The 24,856-nt window shown below is 47.7% G+C and overlaps 2 protein-coding genes across 2 annotated transcripts in view; both read left to right on the forward strand.

Moving 5' to 3' along the window:
• The first annotated feature begins 8,527 nt into the window (after positions 1–8,527).
• The window catches only part of CCT8 (chaperonin containing TCP1 subunit 8), a 43,295-nt gene continuing 26,966 nt past the window's right edge, over positions 8,528–24,856 (forward strand). Inside the window, exons 1-2 of the mRNA XM_085850530.1 lie at positions 8,528–8,620; positions 9,198–9,288. Coding sequence (XP_085706656.1) covers positions 8,561–8,620; positions 9,198–9,288 — 151 coding nt within the window. The 5' untranslated portion in view covers positions 8,528–8,560. The remainder of the gene's footprint in view (positions 8,621–9,197; positions 9,289–24,856) is intronic.
• LOC147015612 (uncharacterized) lies at positions 11,959–24,343 on the forward strand (the record flags this gene model as incomplete). The annotated part of the gene is made up of 6 exons (XM_085849185.1): positions 11,959–11,992; positions 12,087–12,204; positions 13,353–13,385; positions 13,634–13,706; positions 23,758–23,987; positions 24,037–24,343. Coding segments are annotated over exons 1-6 (795 nt in total), but the record flags the coding sequence as incomplete, so codon positions are not given.

Genomic DNA, 24,856 nt, shown 5'->3' on the forward strand with positions numbered 1-24,856 from the left:
ATGTTGATTCCCAGCCACGGGAGGCTGCGTGGTGTGTTTGCTTGTTGCTTGCTTGCTTGCTTGACTTGTACCATGGCTAAAAGGAAAGGGATGGAATGGAAATCGGAACAGAACGTAGAGATATAGTCAATAGACCTATCTATTAGACCCACGCAACGCACTTCATCCCGTTAACCCACTAGACATGAGGGGAAGGTCTGACTGCACGAAGACTAACAAACCAACTGCCTGGGGATCACTGTATGTTGTGTGCCATTGCCTTGGAAGCATGTGGTTTTGCAGAACCGCAACAGTATGCATAAGCATGTTATTTTGTTTCACATTTCGATCAAAGATGGCCGACTAGCAGCCATTTTAGTTGTAAAAACCCGATGTTGAATACGTCCTCAACCATTTCTTGGACAATGGACATACATTTACCGATGTTGTTCAAACTCGGCATCCAGATAATGATTGATGGCTTACATATGCATGTAACTTTTTTTTTTTGATATCTAATCCAAGATGGATCAGCCATTTTGTTACGTAAACATGTCCCCAACCATTTCGCGGGCATGCATGGTCCGATTTTGTTCAAACAAGCACAGTACATGATGGCATACACATGCACCTCACTCTATTATGTGATCTGATCAAAGATGGCCGACTGGTACATTGGCAGCCATTTTAGTTGTAAATAAATAGAGGCTAGCCCTTTAAGTCTGTACAGCAAAATTACTAAAACAACGGGGGCTATGACATTTTATGTCTTTATCTTGGTTCATACGGAGAGGTCAATGTTGATCATGGTGAACCATTTTGAGCCTTGATGGCAACTTTTCGGTGCAGTATTTTCCTTAGGAAATGTATTTGGGGCTCAGTATTCTGGACAATCGTGGACCTTATTGGGTACTATTGGCGAACTGATTTTGAAGGCTGTGAGTGGTACATACTTGATTCAGTAAAATTGTGAAATTGACACTTTTGTCAAAAAGACTGTAATGCACTGGGATGCTATAACTTTGAGCTTAAATATCTCCATAGGATTTGAGATAAACCTTCCAAAATTGGTGATCCATTTGTGTGCAGACAAAACTACTCAATAATTTTTTTTTGATGTCAATAGTTGCATAGGTGACAGCAGAGGGGCACCAACAAAAATGGTTCTGGAGCTTCTTGGGGCCAAGTTGTGAGCCAAGTGGAGCAAGGTAGCTTCTTTGGTGGGAAGCCTGTGTCATGTGCTGTAATGAAATACAGTGCTTGTAGGAAGTCTACACCCCCTTTCAAAATTTTCACCTTTTGTTACCTTTGACAGCAATGAGCCTGGTGTGGCTCCGCTGGCCGCTGAGTTAGCATCAGGGGGGTTGACTCAGCCTGTCATCCTTCCGAAGGTCGGAGAAAAAATAGCACCAGTATACTGGTAATTATCCCTGCAGGGCCGAAGGCGACTAAAGGGTTGGCGTCAGGAAGGGCATCTGGCCGTAAAAAACATTGCCACAAGAAAGGATACCATGATTGGAGCCTGCAAAAAGCTCACCCCTGCTCAGGGATAAAGGCTTTCAAATGGTGTGATGATGATGTTACCTTTGACAGCACCTATGAGAGAAATTACAGCTGTGAGTCTGTTGGAATAGGTCTCTACCATCTTTACTCACCTTGATTGGGCAATATTTGCCCATTCTTCTGTTCAAGCTCAGTCAAGTTGTGTGGGGAGCGTTGATGAACAGCAATCTTCAAGTCATGCCACAGATTTCCGATTGGATTTCGGTCAGAGCTCTGACTGGGCCACTCAAGGACATTTATATTTTTGTTCCTTAGCCACTCCAGTGTAGCTTTGGCTATGTGCTCCGGGTCGTCATGCTGAAAGATGAACCTCTGTCCCAATTTCACCTTTCTTGCAGAGGGCAGCATGTTTTTCTCTCGGATTATTCTGTATTTTGCTCCATCCATTTTCCCTTCTTTCTTGACAAGTACCCCAGTCTCTGCTGATGAGAAACATCGCCATAACATAATGCTGCCACCACCATGATTCACATAAGGGATGGTGTTGTTTGGGTGTGGTGCTGTGTTGGGTTTGCGCCAAACGTAACGTTTTGCATTTAGGCCAAAAAGTTCCATCTTGGTTTTGTCGGACCACACAACTTTTTGCCACAAGCCTTCAGAATCTCTGGAGTGGTTGTTTTTTACATCCCTCAAACGGGACTCAAGGTGGGCTTTTTTGTGTAATGGTTTCCTTAGGCCTAAGTCACATTTGGCACGGCGGCCGTAGGGTCTACAAAATCTACGGCCACTAGCAATTATAGGGCGGCCGCAGTATTTCCACGGTCACACAATGTAGCAGTCACATATGTTTTGTCCTTTTTCGGGTAGCCGCACGGGGTATTTACAAATTGTGGAGACCGAAAACGTGGGGGTGCCGTACGGTCTTTAATTTGATGTCGCACGGTGACCTGAGGGCGTCCCTGCGGCGGCCATAGAATTTTCAAGGCGACCGCAGGGGGCCCTAAGGCAAACGTGCGGTCAGACGGACGCTAACGAGTGGGTTTTTTTTTTAACCAGTTTTTTTTCGGTTTGTCGAATTGCTATGTCGAACGTAGAAATGAAAAAGTTATAACTCCACGCTATAATTCCACAGCGACCTTACGGTCTGTAAAATATAGCCATAGGGCGTAGGGCCACCCTGAGGCCACCTCAGAAACTCTGTGGCCGCCGCACGTTTCTATCAATTCAGAGGGCGTATGGCCGCCGTATCCTCGCCGTAGAGCAAATGTGACTTAGGCCTTATTTCCACCCTACTGTACAGGCCAGACTTGTGGTGTGCTTGGGATATTGGTGTCACATGCACACAGTGACCAGTCTTTGCCATAAAAGAATGCAGCTCTTTCAAAGTTGCCATTGGCCTCTTGGTGGCCTCTCTGATCAGTCTCTTCCTTGCTTAGTCATCCATTTTGGAGGGACAGCCTGATATGGGCAGGGTCTTCGTTTTACCATACACCTTCCACTTCTTAATGATTGGGTTGACTGTGCTCCAAAGGATATACAAGGCCTTTTGAAATATTTATACCCATCCCCTGATCTGTACCTTTCCACAACTTTATCCTGGAGGTCTTTTGAAAGCTCCTTGGTCCTCATGGTTGAGTTTTTGCTGTGAAATGCACTACCCAGAAGAGGAAACATACAGGAACAGCTGATTTTATTCTGAAATAATCAGAATCATTACAATGTAACACAGGTGGAGGCCAATTAACTTGATGTGTGATTTTGAAGGTGATTGGTTACATCTGAGCTAACTTGCAATTGCTATTATAAGGGGGGTGGACACTTATCCAACCAAGATATTCTAGTTTTGTGTTTAAAATTAATTTTCTGAAATGTGTAGAATTTGTTTTTCACTTTGAAGTTGTGGGTTATGATGTGTAAATAATTGTGGGAAAAGTGTGATTCAATGCAAATTGATTCCAGGCTACAAGGCAACAAAAGTTGAAAAGTTTGAAAGGGGGTGTGGAGTTTCTATCGGCGCTGTATGCCAATATAACAGGACTTTATCCACCATTGGACATTGAACCAGCATTGACTAGAAGGGCACTCGGTAGAGCGCATACAGCCACCGCCTAATACCTGATCCACGAACACATATCGGGCCCAATACATTTTTGAAATACCATGTGATACAGCACTATATAATTTTTGGCCCTATCTCTCAATGGTTAAGAATCGCTGAAAAATTTTTTGGAGCCGGATCGGGATTCGGATCTTCACCAAAAGCTAATCGCTTCGTCCTTGTCACACACCGGACCTGCCATCCAAATTTCATCCAAATCCGTCCACAGCTTTTTGAGATATCCTGCACACAAACAGACAGACAGGGGTGAAAACATCACCTTCTTCCGCCTTTGGTGATGGAAGTAATAAAGCATCTCATGATCATATTTGATGAGAAAACAAATTCCATTTTCCATCATTCATCACACTTAACGACGCCTAATGAGACCGATCATTTCATATGCATTAACATTGGGATACAAAGTCATGATTATGCACAGTATATTATATTCCATCAATTCATTGTATTTCGTATGCAGTAACACAAATGATTGCAGACTCATCCACGTCATCAGCCCCATCGTCGCAACATTGACACCCCCCACCACCCCACAAGCACTGTTCTTGGTCAGTGATGGTATAATTTTTACAATTCTCACATCCAGACAAATCCGACCTACAACATGAGCACAGCCATTCTTCACAATGGGTTTTCACACAGTTACAATGAACATTCTCTTTGGGGACATACTCCGGGACTGGGTTCATTGTCGTCCATGTGATGGTTCATTGTTTGATACTGTCCATCCATGTCCATCGGGGGACGGGGAATTTATCATATCGGGGGACGACCCTTCGAAGCCAAGTAAACAATATCTTGGCATATTGATGTCGATGTGACATTGGTGTCATCATCTATCTCGACAAGGTTTGCCATTACAGATCATCTAACATGAAGGTTATACAGTTCACTGGCGATGGTATCTTCAAGCGGATGTAAGCGTAAGATCTGCAGCTGTCGGTGGCCTTGGACAGTCCAGAGCAGGTGTTGTTTACAAGGCATTCTTTATGATGAGCACCGCTTTATAGATATGCAAAGTTTCATCAACATTTGGTGCTGAAGCTACTGAATGATGACTTGATTCAGTCTCGATGGCGAGGATGTTACTGTGTATGATTTTTTTTTTTTTTTTTTTGAGGCAATTTTCAGATGGCGACCAGCAAATGATACCAAGTGCCATTCACTGTATCGGTGAATTTACCCAAGGTCTGTGAGGGTAGCTCATTCTCTTTCAGCGCATTTCAAGACATATAGTGATGAGCTTGGTCATCAGGAATACTTCATGATTCCTCATTCGTTCCTTCTCTATGACCATACTGTGAAATGAAGTGTCGGCTGCAAATTGCATAAGTGTTATATCAGATCATGCCCATCCTTAATATTGCACGTTAACTTGACGAGATGCTCATGATCCTTTGTAATTACATATTGGCAAGCACCGGCTATTCCTACCCACTTTGTCAAACATTCGTGATGTGTACTCCATCGACGTGGAGTAAGTGGGCGAATAAGACAATTTTTAACATTGTTGCAGTGCATAAAGCACTTCAAAGATGATGTACTCGACACGACGACCCTGTGACAATTGATGCGGCTTCACGATGGTGGACATCATGTGACAGAAGCAAGCGTTCTGATTGGTGAAGATTCAAAAAATAGTGTGCTGTTCTTGCTTCAACATGAAGGAATAGTCCAACCTTCAAGCTTACAAAACATCTAAACTGGCAGGAATGAAGAGTTAAGATCTCGCATATACTAAAACTTTACCTTGTTCTCTGAATACTCATGTTTATATTTTCACACTTCCGCCCGCGGAACGAAACTGAATGATAAATGGTCTGAGGCTGCAGCCTAAATGGAGCAAATGTGGCGGTCACCGAAACTCCAAAAGTGACATGTGGCGGAAATAGCGCCACCTTTGGTGGTAACTGGTATTACAAATCATCTTCCTTTAGCGTATGATATGTTGTGATCAATGAAATTTCTTTCAAAAATTATAAAGTGCATTTCCAAGACTGTGCCACAGCACATTTCCCACCGCAGGTGGGCCAAGAAAGGTACTCCCACCAGGTGGGGTGGGGGGAGTTGTGCCCGCTTGTGCCATTAGTACATGTTGAGCATAAGTGTGTGGTTTGTGTGTGAAAAAGATAGAGCATGTGTCGAAATTTGGGAGATGATAATCATGACCCATCCCCACCGTCCCCCTTCATTTCAATCCTTTAAATTATTCCCCATGTAATCTGTCTATTTGTTGTTGTTTTTTTAAAAAGTGAACTGAAATTAAACAGCTCCACAAGCCCATCAAATTCCACCGCTCCCAAGGATGGCATAACTCATGCGTGTGACTTTTCTCCCTCCAGGAACGAAATACGGTAAGGTGTTGGTACCCTCTCTTTTCGGCAGGGAGCCAGGGATCGGTGAGTGGTTAAACCACTTGCACTATTCCACATTTTGAACTTCCCCCCAAAAAAACTTGTTACCCCCCCAAAAAAATATAGAAAAAATTTTTTGGGGGAATTTCTACATGTTTAAGTGATTTCCAACCCCACCCAAAAAAATTACCTCCCCCCCCAAAAAAATTTAGAGAAAACATTTTTTTTTTTTGCATTTCTACATATTATGTGATTTCCAACCCCCCCAAAAAAAAATTGAGAAAATTTTTTTTTTTGCATTTTTACATGTTTTAAGTGATTTCCAACCCCCCAAAAAAATTACCCCCCTAAAAAAATTTTTTTTTGCATTTCTTCATGTTTTAAGTGATTTCCAACCCCCCATTCTCACATCAAAAAATTTTGCAACTTTTTTTTCAACAAAATTTTGATGTTTTTTTTGCATTTTTACATGTTTTAAGTGATTTCCAACCCCCCCCCCCCCACAAAAAAATGTTGGAGAAAAGAACTATAACTCTCAGCACTGTTGACATCATATTTAATGAATAAGATATAAGATTCACTTGAGTGACCCAGCAGTATTGGCGGCAGAGGTTTTGCACTTTCCTGAGTGCTCCCCCTCGAGTTTTAATATTGCAATAAACACCTGCTCCCTCCTTCGATGAGGACTTACTTGTTTGCAGAAGGAACCACACCCTTGGGGGAAGGAACTTTTTTGTGCCCATGACATGACCCTGGGTAGTACCCAGTAGGTACCCCGAACCCAAATGCCAAGTTTGGTTGATATTGGCCCAGCCGTGTCTGTTTTTTTTATTTTTTTTTGTCTGATTTACAGACTTACATACAGAGGATTGCCTTATTTTATACACAACAGTAAGATTTCAGTGAATAATTGAAATTGGTGCTCAGTTCATCTCGGCACAACACCGTGGTAAGTCTGATGCTCGTTTTCGACCATGTTCGTGACAAAGTGAAATCACAACACATTCAGAAACGAATAAATAATTGCTTTTGCAGAGATATTCCAAAAACGTTTTCTTCGTATACATGGCTGAGGCTCGTGGAAGAGCTCCAGTGGAATGGAAGGGAACGAAATGGGAAAGGGGGAAACACCAACAACACAGTAGGAGTGAGGGTGATGTCCAGGTGAGGGGGAGGACACATGGGGGTGAAGCTCAACAAAAAGAGGAGGTGGGAATGAAATAGAGGGGGATTCCTATAACGTGGAAATACGGGCTGGCAGGATGACCAAGAGGGACATACAGTACACTCGCCTCCAAGTCGTCCAGCCTGGGTTCGAATCCCGACCCAGCTATAAACGGTCATTCTGCTTCACAGGCAGGGCCATTCATCGATATGTGTGTGCCGTCCTTCTGATGGACGTTAGACTAAGTGTCCCGTCTGCCGGCATTACTTGGTGGGCGGTAAGGATCCCACGATGTCCTTAACGAAGAGGAGGCGAGCTATCGCCGACACCCTGGAAAAAAAATCCAAAATTCCTCCACAAACCTCGCGTTCCCCCTGTCCCAGAGGGAACTAAGTGCAAAAGGGTGAACCTCCGAATGGGGTCGCTATGCCCCTATGTACCTGGACAGGCGGATTATTATTATTAGTGCGTCGTCGTGTCTGGGAATAATGATTAATGGGGTCAATTTGTAGTGGAATGCCGGCATTGAGCCATTTCATCAACGACTGGAAGTTATCTTCCATCCAGAAAGCGATCACGTGCAATAATTAATCCTTTCTCTCCCGCTGCGTCAACTGAAGTCGCAACTCGGCGAGTCTCACGTCAAGCCCGTCGAGTTAACGCGGTTACGTCACACGGCAAGCCCGTAGCGTTAACGCGGTTACGTCACACGGCAAGCCCGTCGAGTTAACGCGGTTACGTCATACGTCAAGCCCATCGAGTTAACGCGGTTACGTCATTCGGAAAGCCCGTAGCGTTAACGCGGTTACGTCACACGGCAAGCCCGTCGAGTTAACGTGGTTACGTCATACGTCAAGCCCATCGAGTTAACGCGGTTACGTTATACGGCAAGCCCGTCGAGTTAACGTGGTTACGTCATACGTCAAGCCCATCGAGTTAACGCGGTTACGTCATACGCCGGTCGTTAAAAAGTCGCGTCGTGCTCGCACGTCAAACAAATGGCAAAGTGTCGTGATTGCATGACTTTCAATACTTTCCCTGTTCTTATTTTGCCACTGTGTCGGTATCGACGATAGCATCGGCAGCTCTACAATCAAGCACGTTTGTCTCGGTATTCTGATTGTTCGGCCTTGTTTCCCTTTCCTCGCTTGTTTGGCTTGCCGAGCAATCTGGCGCTCGAGCACTGCATCATGGGTAATGAAACCCTTCCGACGTCTCGGCACCGACGGATGGAAAGATCCCGTGACTGACGTGACCTTGAAACGGAAAACTATTAAAGAGCACAATTTAGAATAGAACTACGGATAATAAAATCAGTAAAAACAAGATTAAATACCTGATTAACAAAAACTGATCATTTACCGAATTTTTTTTTCTTCTTCTTTTCTGTTCTATACGAAGTCCTGACGTCACTTCCTCTTCCTTCCCAACCTCTCCAAGATGTCGCTGCACGTGCCTCGAGCTCCCGGCTTCGCGCAAATGCTGAAGGAAGGAGTCAAGGTGTGTATTTTCCAGTACACGTGCAAGGAAAAAGGGGTTTTTTGTGTTTTTTAAACATCAATCGACCTTTTCTTGGTCCAGTTGTGCGGTATCGTCCCCGTCAAGTGTCCCATCGTTTCAAGCAGACATCCCGGCGATCTCCACTCGTTTGTCGTACCCCGGGCCACACCGGTCTATAAAAAAACCGCTCGACATTGACCCACCCCGATTTGGAGACACAAACACCATGAGATGGATTGTTGGTTTATTGTCGGGCCGAATGGGAAGTCTATGTAATACGTACGCATATTGCAGTATCATGTGTATATATATATATATATATATATATATATATATATATATATATATATATATATATATATATATATATATATATATATATATATATATATATATATATATATATATATATATATATATATATATGGTCTCCAGTTATACAGGTGTTTGTGCACATAAGGTGTGGACATGCTGACCTCGTATTTACCTGGAATAATTTACTTACCTTTCCACGAATCTTCATTAATTATTTCCCCCCCCCCCCCAACCTGCTCCCTTCCCAATTTTTCTCTCCCAGCATTTCTCAGGTCTCGATGAAGCTGTGTTTCGTAACATTGAAGCTTGCAAGGAGTTGGCGGACACCAGCCGTTCCACATACGGACCTTTTGGTATAAAATATTAAATTTCTTGGTGTTGGGGAAAACTTTTGTGTTTGTCCATGTCCGTGTGTGTGTTTTGTCGAGTCAACCTTGCGGTGGTCGGTATGCTGATTCGGTTCCTTGGGAATGGGTCGATCCCTGTGACATGATCAATTACAAGGAATCTACCATCGGGCAATCTCCAATTTGTTATTGTAGATACACACGAGCACATAACCGGGTTCCACCAGGCTCTGATAAGGGAATTGGTTCCCAATACAGTGTTGAATATTTACGGAGTTTGCTCGGAATGTCCTTTGGCAGCATTATAGCTGGGACCCGTGGAAAATCTGCGTAATGTGACTTCAAGTCCTCAACCCATTTCTTCTTCAAGTACTCCTCTGCTCCCAGCTCCAAGTTCCCAAACACATACTCCCAGCTGTGTCCTCTCTTTCAGCCCCCCCTCCCTTTCAACCCATCTCTCTGTCTGCTCGTCCACTTTTATTTTTCAAGTCCTCAGTCCTCCACCCCCACCACCCCCCCCCACTCAAAGTCAAGTTTGCAAGCTCCTTCCCAACTGCATGTCCTCAATTCCCCCCTCCCAACCCTGTGGTCCTAATAGGTGTGCGAACCAAAGACTCTGAGGCTATACACCACAAGTGTGCACAACAAAAATGGACGTAAATGGAAATTGTGTCAATATGGGTATTTTAGACGTCTGATTGCACTCTCCAAAACCAAGAGCTCTTACATGAAGTATCATTGAGCATTATACATGCTGTGGTTGTGATGTTTACCCCGGTCAGCCACAATTGTGCAGTGCGTGCGCACGCGAAACCTCTGCTACCAAAGGTGGAAGGAGATTATGTTTTCACCCCTGTTTGTTTATTAATTGCAAAATCGAAGATTTTTCAAGTATATTGGTTAGTCGATTTTGTTATTCTGCCTGTCTGTTTGTCTGTCTGTCTCTGGCTGTCATTTGCCTGCAGGTCACAATTTTATACCGATCTTCACAAAACTTCACCACATGGTGGAGTTTGTCTTAAGCAAGAATCCTATTATTTGAGGTCAAAAGGTCAACATCGGCCAAAGATCGACAAATATTTTAAAAATTTTAAATCCTCAATTTTCATCAGATTGACTAGAAATTTGAAAAGGATTTTCAATATCGGCTTGCTGAATTCAACCACCAATTATTTTTGAGGTCAACATAGACCAAAAGGACAACCTAGGCCCAAGGTCAACATCTAAGGTCAGGTATGGGAGCATGTGCCAGAGCAGCACGTCGCTGCGTCCACGTTCCACTTGAGGTCACTGAATTCAAAAACACTCCACGAGCCACTGTCTGGCCATACCCCAGGCAGATGCCTGGCCCATTCCCATATGCTTGAGTTGCTGATCAACCTGCTGCAACTACGAGGCACGTGGTCGGCCCATTGGCCTCCTCCCACTAATGAGGCTCCCTCACTGAGAATCTGTTGAGCAGGATCAGCATCAGGAAAACGAGCCACATGTCCATACAGCTGCAGCTGATGCTCACCGACTGTGCGGGTTACAAACCTCATTTAAGTCTCAGCAACTGCTCGTTGGACACAAAGTCCGACCAGTGATAGTCAAGGATTCTCCCAAGAGACCTGGTACCAAAGGAATTAAATGTCCATCTCAGATCCCTGGTCAGAGCCTGAGTCTCACATCCATAGAGCAAGACTGGAAGCACCAAGGACCTGAAGACTTGGACTTTCGTCCTCCCGCACAGGTACCAGCAGTGCCACACCCCATGATCCAGTGAATCCATGACTCCCCAGGCCTGACGCAGATGTCTACTGACCTCTGACTCACAGCCAGCAGAGACATGAATATCACTGCCAAGGTGAGTAAATCTCTCCATGACCTTGACATCCTCACCACAAACAGGTACAGACAATATGGCAGCATCCGAGATGTCACTGAAAGCCTGGATCTTGGTTTTTTTTTATCCAGGAAACCCGTAATCCCAGTGGCTCCGACTCCTCATTCAGCACCTCGAGGACCCCCAAAAGGATATCCAGAGTCTCTGCAAAGATGACTGCATCATCTGTGAAATCAAGTTCAGAGATCTTGGCATTCCCAAACGATGCACCGCTGCTTGATCTCTCTGACCTCTTCCCCAAAATCCAGTCCAAACAAGCACTGAAAAGTGTGGGGGCCAGTACTCACCTCTGACCAACTCCAGTAGCAACTGGAAATAAGTCTGAGATGGTATCACCCCTTCTCACAGCACTCTCGGTACCAGAGTATAGTTCAGACATCAGATTGATCCGTTTTGGTGGCTCAGACGTTCCACCGAAGCACGGTCAGGCGATCCTCTCCTCCCTGTAATCTCTCCACTCTCAACCTGCACCATTAAATTTTCTGTGTACATACATTATTTCAATCATGTTCTGTGTTGATTTGTTTAAGTTTTTGTGTCTAATTTGTATTTAAGTGAAGGTTAAGTTGGAGGTCCACAGAATCAGAATTTTTTAATGTGATTGTATTGATGCTTAAGTAATAAACAAAGAACTGAATGTAGTTTTTAATTCTATTAAATTTTTAAGGTGTTACAGTTGAAAAAGCAAACCCGGCCAGTTCCGCCCTTAGAAATCCCAGGTATCTGTGATGGTCATGACGTCATCTGCGTGGTGTAATTGAGGGAAAGATTGTCTCAGCACACAAAGGATAATGACCGCACAACTCGCTTCAGACTCATCAGAAAGTGAATTTTACAAAGATGTTTCTGATCAAGAATTACAGATTACAAGAATTACACGATCAAGATTACAACGAGAGTCAAAATCTTTATGTCTAAGGTGCTGTAATTCTGCAGTATGAACCTGAGGTGGAAATTGCGGAAGACATCGTGCATGAAATACCTGGCATTCACAACAATCGGGACAACGATGAAGAAAGACTCTGCAATAACAACTGGTAAGTCGTATTTCTTGGAGCTGGAACATGGTAAGTGTGGAGTTTAGTGGTATTTTGATGTAACACTTCTCTGAAGTTCTTGTAGTAACTCGAGCGGCACTCAGTGAAGCGCATATCTCCACCAGGCTGAACAGTTTAGGTTTTCTATCCCACTTGTCGGTTTATTTAAATTCCATCATTGCTATTCCAACCTGAACACTTCATCTGATTTGCAAATGAAACCAATTAAACATTTCGAAACGATTACATCACTCCGAAAATAACAGGCATTAAAATGTGAAATATGTGAAAAATTCACGGAGATTAAACGTCATTTCGTAGTTTTCTCTATTTCTATAGATTATGTGTCTGCTTGGCACATACATTCCTGGCCAAAAATATTTTCCCCATGCACTTTTTTCAAATAACTCACAATTTTTTTAGTTGAAATTAGCAAAAATGTTTGGTCACCACAATTCTTCATTTCACTGTTAATATTACAGAACCTTTGTTTTTTGTTTTTTTTTTGATTCAGAACTTAATGTATCCTTTAAAATCAGAAAATAAATATGGCATTGACAAAATTATTGACACCTTCGATTTAATAATTGGTGGCACACACAGCCTTTGGACAAAATAACTGCAGTCAAGCGCTTCCTGTAGCCATGAATGAGCTTCCTACACCTCTCGACTGGTAGTGTGCCCCACTCTTGTACAAACTGCTCCAGTTCTCCCAGATTTGAAGGGTGCCTTCTCCCAACTGCTGTTTTCAGATGTTCAATGGGATTTAGATCTGCACTCGATGCTGGCCACATCAGAACAGTCCAGTGTTTTGTCTTGAACCATTCCTGGGTGCTTTTTGAAGTGTGTTTGGGGTCATTGTCCTGCTGCAAGACCCATGATCTTCGATGGAGACCGAGTTTTCTGACACCGGGTTGAACATTGTGCTCCAAAATGCCTTGGTAATTTCCTGATTTTATGATACCATGCACACATTCAAGGCATCCAGTGTCGGAGGAAGCACAGCAACCCCAAAACATTACTGGACGTCCTCCATGTTTGACTGTCGGGAAGGTGTTCTTTTCTTTGAAGGCTTCATTTTGTTTTCTGGAAACCCAGAGATGATGTTCTTTACCAAAAAGCTCTAATTTGGTCTCGTATATCCACAGGACATTATCCCAAAAGGATCTTGGCTTGTTCAGGTGTGTTTTGGCAAACTCCAGTCGGGCTTTCTTATGTCTCTCTCTCAGCAGTGGGGTCCTCCTGGGTCAACTACCACAGAATCCCCTTTCATTGAGTTGACGACGGATGGTGCGAGTTGAAACCGTTGTACCTTGTGTCTGAAGGTCAGCTTTAATCTGTTTGGCAGTTGATCGAGATGCTTTCTCCACCATTCGAACAATCCTTCGCTGCAATCTTCGATTAAGTTTTCTCTTGTGGCCACATCCAGGGAGGCTGGCTACATTGCCATGGGCCTTAAACTTCCTGATAATATTGCATACGGTAGATACAGGAACATCAAGGTATCTGGAGATGGATTTGTAGCCTTGAGATTGTCCATGCTTGGTTGCAATCTTATGTCTGACCTCCTCAGACAATTCTCTGGTTGTCTTTCTTTTTTCCATGCTCATTGCAGTACACACAGTGACACAAAACAGCTGGATGACTCCTTTTCTCGATTCAAATTGGTTTAATGAGTGATTTTTATATTGCATGCACCTACAACTCACCACAGGTGAGTTCATTTCCAAAGTAAAGGAGAATCACCTGCTGGAAATCGAATTATTTCTCACAACTTGTAAAAGGTGCCAATAATATTGTCAGGGACATTTTAGGACTTCTCTGTGGAATAAGCTAAGATTTGGTAATTTTTTTCAGCTTGTTTTGGTTGTTACACTGCAAACCAAAGAAATACATGTATGGATATCAAAATATATATATATATATATATATATATATATATATATATATATATATATATATATATATATATATATATATATATATATATATATATATATATATATATATATTGTTGCGGATTCGCGCCCGCCGGCGTGCGAGCGGCCACGTAACTCGAGTCGCGGCACGTCGCCCACCGGACGAACAATCCCGTCGTGACTCTCTCGGACTAACGCCGGGAACTAGTCACGGGTGGGCCTTTCGGCCTCACCACGATCGTGCCAATCGCCCCCCCTCCCTCCGCGTGGGATAGGGTTGCTCGCCAAATTCGACCTACCTAAGTACACACACGGAGGGTAGACCGGGCGATCGCACCTCACCGCAGGTCGACTTCGGACACGGGCCACTTTAAGCGACCCGTTCCGTACTATCGGGATAACCGAGCGGTGTTATCGTCAACCTCGACGGTTCGATTAACTATTGGGCGTATTTAGCCCACGACCAACCCTTTACGTGAAGTAAGATGGAGATTCAATAAAAGAAAAGACGAAGCGAAACGGGAAAAACAGTTCAACATAAAGCACATTTATTCCGCGGCAAACGGAAAGCACACATATACAATTATGCACCAAAAGCAAATGTAAAAGTAACACGACAATGCTGCACCAAAAGCAAATGCAACAAAAGAAACACAATGCAGATCTACTACCGACTACCGAGCACACGGCAACACTAATACAGTTTTACTTCACAGACGGCGCCGACAACACATATACTCAAAGCAAAAGAAAAAGGAAGGGGCCACCCTCAACGATGAGGGGGCAGACGGGCCTGGGGCCGAGACCGCGTCGAGCCTACCCGTCTGGCGATGAGCCGCAAAATGGCAGCGGCGCCCCAACTCCGCGGGCCTCGCTGGCACTGCCTGGAATGGGGTGGGAACGGGGCCCCCTTCTCACACTATCTCAGCGCGGGGGGAAACAGGAGGGGGTTGTTGATGCTCGGGGGAATGAGGATATCTGGCTGGCTTGGGTCCCGCGACGAGCGACTCCACTGCGACCTCGGTCGCATTACCGGCCTCCCCTCTCCGCAGCTCCCCGACTCTGACACGAGCGCCGACCTCCACAAAGATTCTTGGCTTCTCCGGACCCCGACAGACACTCTCTCGACTGATTTCAACGCCGCCACAACTCTCCAACTCTTTTCTCTCCTCGACTCTTCAACTCTTCCCAACTGCCCGACTCTTCAACTCTTCCCAACTGCCGAAACTCTCAACTGCTCAACTCCGTCCAACTCTTGACTGACTCGATTTGCCCCGCGCTCGGCGCTTTATAGTGCGACAGGAGAAACCATATGCAGATTTTTGGATCAGGAATGGCTCGGGGGCGGAGCCACGCTCCCCATTGGACAGAGGAAAAGTGGGCGTGAATCATTCTTGATCCGCGAATCTGCATATAGCGATTATACTCCGACGCGCCTGGAGGCGGGGCCAAATCGCCCCACGCTCGCTGATAGGACGGAACAGAAGTGGGCGTGAATCATTCTTGATCCGATTTCTCGGAAAGGCTGGTGTTTTTGCACCCGCTGCTCGGTGCGCGCCCTGTACGAGTCCAGTATCGGTGCCCACAAGCGGCGCGGGAATGGCGGTGATGCGATGGTTGCGAGGGCGAGTTGTGACGGTAAAGGTCGTGGCTGTTGGCGTTGCTGTTGTGAAGCGGCGTTGCGGTTGGTGGTTGTTGTGTGATGGCTGTTGAGACGTGGTTGGTGGTGGTTGTGGTGGTCGTAATGGCGGCTGGTCCAAAATAAAGATAGGAAAAGAAAAACGGCTATCTAAAAGGGTCGCAGCCCGAATGAATGACATTTATTCCCTCTAAACAACGGGTTTGGGCTAACTACACATGTACTTACAGAGATATCTCACCTACGGGACCTGAATGGTGGTTTGCGAATTTCGTCAACCACAACACTACCCCCTCCCCTTTTTACAGACTCGTCCCGAGTCGTCAAATTTTCGTGTGCCATCATGTGTAGTTCTCCCCTAGTACATTTTACCTACGGATCCCTGAGTGCGACATTCATGGTATTCGTGTCCCCAAAATAACCTGAGGGCTGAGTAACTACCTAAACAAACCCACTCACACGGACGACTTAAATAAAATTGCCGGCGCTAAGACAGACATGCCGGGGCGCACTCATATGTACAGTACATCTTAACCTTAAAAATTTTACACTAAACCATGGCCCAGGATCAATGAACTCTGCAAAAAGAAAGCAGTTAGCAGGGAGCCAGGCTGCTCGCATGAAGTCTCTGGCTCAAACAATGCAGGTGACAGGGAACGTGGCCGGCTGCTCACACGCAGTCCAAGGCCTTCCCTTTTTAAACTGAACGCAGTGAAAACAACGGTGCATGGGCCGCACAAACGCAGTCCCCGTGCCAGCTCAAGTGGCACACGCAATGAACACAACGAATGGATGGATGAATGGATGAACGCAAACACGGTGCACGGGCCGCCACTGCAGGCCCGTGTTGTAGCTGCCAACAGGGCAGTTCTCGCAGCTTGCAAACTGTTGCTTTCTGATCCTGGCGTACATGGCAATGAACAGGGGGGGGGGGGCAAAGCAAAAATTGAATGGGGCTGGTGAACAGGGGCACATGGCAATGAACAGGGGGGGGGCAAAGCAAAAATTGAACGGGGCTGGTGAACAGGGGCAGTGGGCATGGCATGGCAAAGGTAAGCAGGCAGCCACAGCCTGCAGAACAAGGCCATTGCAGGCAAACACAGCCGGCAGACGATCTGCCCGGCACAGGCCTTGAAGCACAGCAGCTGCAGACAATCCGACCGGCACAGGCCTTGCAGCACAGCAGCTGCAGACGATCCAGCCGGCACAGGCCTTGCAGCAAAACAACAGCTGCCGATGAAGTGGGCCGGCCTTTGCCTTACAGCAACGCAGCCAGCAGATAAAGCTGGCCAGCCTTTGCCGTTCAGTGGAGGTTGGTGGAGGGAGTGCGGTGGTGCTGGCCACTCGGAAGGTGGGCTCGGACCTACTCTACGGTCTCCCTCCCAACCTATCGCCTTTGCCTGTCACTGTCTATACCCACTCCCTTAATTTGTCAAACCCCAATTTAGCCCCAACTTATTTTTTTATTTTTACTTCCCCACTATAAATCGTCCCCTAACCCCCTGTACTGTCCTTGTTCGGCTAACCTATCCTGTCACCCAGCCTACTCCCAACCCCTACGTTCCCTTCCCGGAGGGGAACAAGGGAGAGCTAGCGTCCTGTGTCGAGGCCCAACTCAAGCCTCAGAATGGCCTCCCCAGACTTCAGCGATCTATAACACAAAGTGGGTCCAGCGGCCCACAACGAGAGCGAGGGGATGGATGGTGCGGAGGGGTACACTTCCTATTCTACCCTATCCATTTAACTGTTAAACTACCCCGGGCTTTCAACAAGCGCCTCTCGCTTAAACTATTGGTTCTATCAACCCAGATTCCCGTCGCCTGTGTTAGTGTCCTTACAATTTCGGGCCTCGCCCCCCAATTTTCTCTCCGTGCCCTCACACGGTCTCATGGCTGGGACGCGTGGCTCCCCTTGGCAGGCACGACCCTCTGCCAAATCTCCAGCCTATGGCACCCCCGGGCACTACACTGCCTCCGAGCCTACCAGCTCCCTAACACCGGGGAGTGCCCCCCATGGCACCTCCCCTGAAACGCACACGTGGCAGGCTGGCTTCCCGGGCCCCTTTCCGAGGGTCACCCGTGCCCACAACACTGCCCACGCGGCTAAAGGCGCCACGGGCCCCCGCACCAAGCAGGCGCACCCGTGCCCACTATGCTATCCCGGCCCCCCCATGGGCCCTTGGCCTACCACGGCCGACTAGCCTGGTGCCCGGGGTACCCACTCAGCGATACTCACCTTTCGCAGCCACGCTCCCAGCCCGTCAACAGGGCTCCTGCACCCCTCCAAACGGGTTTCGAGCCTACATTCACACCAACAACAAAACGACCTCCATTTTGTAAATTTGACTAACCCCCTAACTCACTTTATACTGACCGTGTTTTCCCTTGGGCGGGAGTCACTCCTCCCCCCAATCACTCATCGCACCATGCATTCCCCATTCGCTCCACTCACACAGACCCGCTGGCCTCACTCACTCACCAAGCACATGCTTCCACTTCACTCACCAACTCTTCAACACACTCACCGCTGAACTCTGCCATCCTTCTAACTACATCCCCTAACTAACTCGTGCTCCCACGTCGTCCCTTATACTATAGCACGTTCCATTTAACACTACGTAGCTAAACTACGTCAACTCTACACATCCAAAGGCTGTCACTGTCTCCAAATCTCTAAAATAACTTTTATTTCCCCACCAAAAGCTCATCTAAATCCCTCTAAATAATCCATTCCACGGGCCCCATGAGGACTTACCCCTGCCCCATGGAGCCGGTCTCGCTAAGCTAACCCTTCCCCCTAACTAGTTTCCATCCTGTGCCCTGGCCAGGGGGTCTTCCACCCCTTGCCTGGGAATCCTGTTCACCCGAAAGTGAGGCTTGCTTTTTTTTTTTTCCACATGCGCAGCACCAGCGCGGCAACTCACAGCTTGCGCACTTTGCACCTGCCCGTGACGTCATGCAGCTGCACGTGTACCTCGTCCCTCCTTGGACGGTACCATCCGGCAGCGATACCCCCTTCTTCCGGATTCCAACCCCACGTGCAGCCATGACGTCACCGTGCGCATAAAAAAAACACAAGCCCCACGTCTCGAGGGGTTCCCCACGCGAACACATGTGCTTTGCCCATTGGAGCTTAACACACACGCCCGCGTGGAGAACCCATCCGGTCCAAATCCGTAATCCTGCCTAAACTTTGTCCGCCGCGGGATCGGCAACATTCACCGCGCTCGTTTCCGGACCGGGACTTCACTCTCGCAAGCGAGCACGTGGGGGCCTCGTGCGTTGCACATCGCGGACCTCGACCTCGAGCTCGCTGCTGGGTGAACCCGGCACGGTCCCCGAAACAGCTACAGCCGCTACCCGGCTTTCATTCCTCTGTCGCCGTCGTCGTCTCCATTCAACACACGCATTCCTGCGTGTAACGACGCTCACAGTCCATTCCATCACATTCACCCTGGGAGACGCGGCTGCATGCTCCCGCATGCCCACCGACATCTCCCTCACACACAGCGACCTTGCACACGCTGTCTCTCTCACACTCGGCCGCTCACTCACGCATGCCATTACCCTTACACTACCTATACCACTCACACGTGGTGCTCCATTCATACTGGCCGTTTCACTCACGTATGCCACCTCCCTCGCACACGTGGCTCCACTCACTCGTGGCCTTTCACTCACTCGTGCCATTTCGTTCACACAAACCATACTGCTCACACACGCGGGGGCACTCGCTCGTGGTGCCTCATCCACACACGGCGTGCTGGGAAGCACGCCCTTCTGCACACTTACCACCACACCACTCACACACGGGGTCGCTTCCACACACGGGGTCTTTGTCACCCACCCGGTCGCTCTCACACACGCCCTTGCACCCGCGCTATGCGTGCGTTGCAGCACGCATTTTGCCACACTCGTGAACACACACCTCGACACCACACACACCGGGACAACCACACTGGGGATTCGTGTCCCCACAAGGGTCTCCGGGGCCTCTATACCCCCCAAGCTCTCCGTGCACCTGTCCACAGCACTCCTCCCCTCGACCTCGCAAAGCACGACCGAACCCACCTGGTCGTGACTCGCCTCAAGGGGGCATACTCCCTCCCCTCGTTCCTGGAGGAGGCCATCCAACTGCTCGCACCGGGTCCCTGCACGGTCCGCCAGCTCACCCCCATTATCCTCCACCACCTCCGTGTGTGTGTGTTCGTCTTTAGTTTCTTCCACCCCGTTTTCATCGTGTCGTCTTTCCTCTATCGTTCCCATCTCCCGTGTCTCTATACATTTATAAGTTTCTGTTGTCCCCTCCTGTCTATTAGTCTCCGCTTCTTTCTGGCGTCTTTCCCTTATCTTTATGTAGGTCAACCTTGCTTTCTCTTTAAGTCGCTCCCGTCCTTCCCTGTTTTTCACTCCTTGCTCTTTCACGATCTCCGCGTACCTCATCCTTGCTTTCCGTCTTAATTGTTCTTTTCTCTTTCTCGCAATTCCTTTCACCTCGTCTCTTGTCTCCCTCGTTAGTTTTTCCCTCTCGGTCACCGTCACGCTTCTCGCCCAATGCGTCCCCCGAATTATTTTCTCCTTACCCGCCTCCACCGCGGGCCTGACAGCCATTGCACTCCCTCCCGGCTCGTTCGCTCCCACACGTGGCGTCGCCATTTTGAGCTCCACTGTCGTCGCCTTCATGCCCGCCTGCAGGCTTCGGCCTATTTTCTGCATCTCACCCCGCAGCTCTTTCATTTCTTCCTTCATTTTGAGTGCGTTTGTTTCCATATTCGTTTTCATTTCGTGCATGTCCCCACTGATTCCTGCCAGCATGGCGCATAGCCAGGCCATGTCGGGCGCACTCAGCTGAGCGGATTCGGCAAGGATCGGGGAGTTTTGGCGGAGAGGGGGAGGGAGGGGAGGTGTTATACACCGCGACCGCCGCCTCACCTATTTCGGGCTCTGGGTTCAGTTGGGGGAGTTCGTGTTCCTGCACAACCAACATTTCCTGCACGGGGTTTTCATCTTGGACCATGGATTCTACACATTCTAAATCCATTTCTAATACCCCCGGCTCCTGCTCGCCTTGAGACGCCATCTTATTTCTCGTAAAGGGTTAATTTGAATCGCTCGTAATTTGGAGGGAATCGGGGGTCGCTCGTCTCACCCCTGGACCGATTCCCGTGAATTTAGCTGGAGACAGGAGAGCCCGTTTTCCCGCTCTCCGACACCAGTGCCGCGAGGAGGGGGATGAGTTTGTGTCTCACGACCTGACACCAGTGTTGCGGATTCGCGCCCGCCGGCGTGCGAGCGGCCACGTAACTCGAATCGCGGCACGTCGCCCACCGGACGGACAATCCCGTCGTGACCCTCTCGGACTAACGCCGGGAACTAGTCACGGGTGGGCCTTTCGGCCTCACCACGATCGTGCCAATCGGCCCCACCAGCGTGGGATAGGGTTGCTCGCCAAATTCGACCTACCTAAGTACCCACACGGAGGGTAGACCGGGCGATCGCACCTCGCCGCAGGTCAACTTCGGACACGGGCCACTTTAAGCGACCCGTTCCGTACTATCGGGATAACCGAGCGGTGTTATCGTCAACCTCGACGGTTCGATTAACTATTGGGCTTATTTAGCCCACGACCAACCCTTTACGTGAAGTAAGTTGGAGATTCAATAAAAGAAAAGACGAAGCGAAACGGGAAAAACAGTTCAACATAAAGCACATTTATTCCGCGGCAAACGGAAAGCACACATATACAATTATGCACCAAAAGCAAATCTAAAAGCAACACGACAATTCTGCACCAAAAGCAAATGCAACAAAAGAAACACAATGCAGATCTACTACCGACTACCGAGCACACGGCAACACTTATACAGTTTTACTTCACAGACGGCGCCGACAACACATATACTCAAAGCAAAAGAAAAAGGAAGGGGCCACCCTCAACGATGAGGGGGCAGACGGGCCTGGGGCCGAGACCACGTCGAGCCTACCCGTCTGGTGATGAGCCGCAAAATGGCAGCGGCGCCCCGACTCCGCGGGCCTCGCTGGCACTGCCTGGAATGGGGTGGGAACGGGGGCCCCTTCTCACACTATCTCAGCGCGGGGGGAAACAGGAGGGGGTTGTTGATGCTCGGGGGAATGAGGATATCTGGCTGGCTTGGGTCCCGCGACGAGCGACTCCACTGCGACCTCGGTCGCGTTACCGGCCTCCCCTCTCCGCAGCTCTCCGACTCTGACACGAGCGCCGACCTCCACAAAGATTCTTGGCTTCTCCAGCCTCTCCGGACCCCGACAGACACTCTCTCGACTGATTTCGCCGCCGCCACAACTCTCCAACTCTTTTCTCTCCTCGACTCTTCAACTCTTCCCAACTGCCCGACTCTTCAACTCTTCCCAACTGCATCCAACTGCCGAAACTCTCAACTGCTCAACTCCGTCCAACTCTTGACTGACTCGATTTGCCCCGCGCTCGGCGCTTTATAGTGCGACAGGAGAAACCATATGCAGATTTTTGGATCAGGAATGGCTCGGGGGCGGAGCCACGCTCCCCATTGGACAGAGGAAAAGTGGGCGTGAATCATTCTTGATCCGCGAATCTACATATAGCGATTATACTCCGACGCACCTGGAGGCGGGGCCAAATCGCCCCACGCTCGCTGATAGGACGGAACAGAAGTGGGCGTGAATCATTCTTGATCCGATTTCTCGGAAAGGCTGGTGTTTTTGCACCCGCTGCTCGGTGCGCGCCCTGTACGAGTCCAGTATCGGTGCCCACAAGCGGCGCGGGAATGGCGGTGATGCGATGGTTGCGAGGGCGAGTTGTGACGGTAAAGGTCGTGGCTGTTGGCGTTGCTGTTGTTGTGAAGCGGCGTTGCGGTTGGTGGTTGTTGTCTGATGGCTGTTGAGACGTGGTTGGTGGTGGTTCTGGTGGTAGTAATGGCGGCTGGTCCAAAATAAAGATAGTAAAAGAAAAACGGCTATCTAAAAGGGTTGCAGCCCGAATGAATGACATTTATTCCCTCTAAACAACGGGTTTGGGCTAACTACACATATACTTACAGAGATATCTCACCTACGGGACCTGAATGGTGGTTTGCGAATTTCGTCAACCACAACAATGTATATATATATATATATATATATGTATATATATATATATATATATATATATATATATATATATATATATATATATATATATATATATATATATATATATATATATACATATATATATATACATATATATATATATATATATATATATATGTATATATATATATATATATATATATATATATATATATATGTATATATATATATATATATATATGTATATATATATACATATATATATACATATATATATATATACATATATATATACATATATATATACATATATATATATATATATATATATATATATATATATATATATATATATATATATATATATATATATATATATATATATATATATATATATATATTTTTTTTTTGCAAATTCGCGGACGGCCGTGTAACTCGAATCGCGGCACGTCGCCCACCGGATGGACAATTCTGTTGTGACCCTCTCGGAACAACGCCGGGAGCTAGTCACGGGTGGGGGTTTAACCTCACCACGATCGTGCCAATTGCCCACCCGCGCAGGATAAGGTTGCTCGCCAAATTCGATCTACCTAAGTACCTGCGCGAATGATTGACCGGGCGATCGTACCACGCCACAGGCCGACTCCGGACACGAACCGCTTAAGCGGTCCGTTCCGTGCTACAGTGATAACCGAGCAGTGTTATCGTCGGCCTTGACGGTTCCGATTAATTACTGGGATGTTGCACCCACTACGAACCCCTTTCCGTGATGCAAGATGGAGGGTCAATAAAAAGGGAAAGAGACGAAGCAGAGCGGGAACAGTTCAATAAGCAAGCATTTTTATTCACACACTCACGCACTCACGCACTCACGCACTCACGCACTCACGCACTCACGCACTCACGCACTCACGCACTCACGCACTCACGCACTCACGCACTCACTCGCACTCACTCGCACACACTCGCACACACTCGCACACACTCGCACACACTCGCACACACTCGCACTCACTCGCACTCACTCGCACTCACTCGCACTCACTCGCACACTCGCACTCACTCACTCGCACTCACTCGCTCGCACTCACTCGCACACACTCACTCGCACTCACTCGCACTCACTCGCACTCACTCGCACTCACTCGCACTCACTCGCACTCACTCGCACTCACTCGCACTCACTCGCACTCACTCGCACTCACTCGCACTCACTCGCACACTCACACTCACTCACACTCACTCACACTCACTCACTCACTCACTCACTCACACTCACTCTCACACACTCGCACACACTCGCACACACTCGCACACACTCGCACTCACTCGCACTCACTCGCACTCACTCGCACTCACTCGCACTCACTCGCACTCACTCGCACTCACTCGCACTCACTCACACTCACTCACACACACTCACTCATACTCACTCGCACTCACTCACACTCACTCACACACACTCACACTCTCACACTCACTCACACTCTCACACTCACTCACAATCTCACACTGACACACACAATCTCACACTCACTCACTCACACTCTCACTCACTCACAATCACTCACACTCACTCACACAAACTCACACACACAATCTCACACACAACTCACTCACACTCACTCACACAACTCACACACACTCACCTACACACACTCACACACTCACCTACTCACCTACACACACCCTTACACACTCACACATACACACACACACACTCACACACACTCACACACACTCACACACACTCACACACACTCACACACACTCACACACACTCACACACACTCACACACACTCACACACACTCACACACACTCACACACACTCACACACACTCACACACACTCACACACACTCACACACACTCACACACACTCACACACACTCACACACACTCACTTACACACTCACACACACTCACACACACTCACACTCACTCACACTCATGCACACTCACACTCACCCGCACTCACTCACACACATTCACACACACTCACACACAC

Source organism: Eptatretus burgeri, chromosome 12 (assembly GCF_056783735.1).
Source record: "Eptatretus burgeri isolate ZD-2024b chromosome 12, Ebu_testis_v1, whole genome shotgun sequence".
Taxonomy (NCBI): Eukaryota; Metazoa; Chordata; class Myxini; order Myxiniformes; family Myxinidae; genus Eptatretus; species Eptatretus burgeri.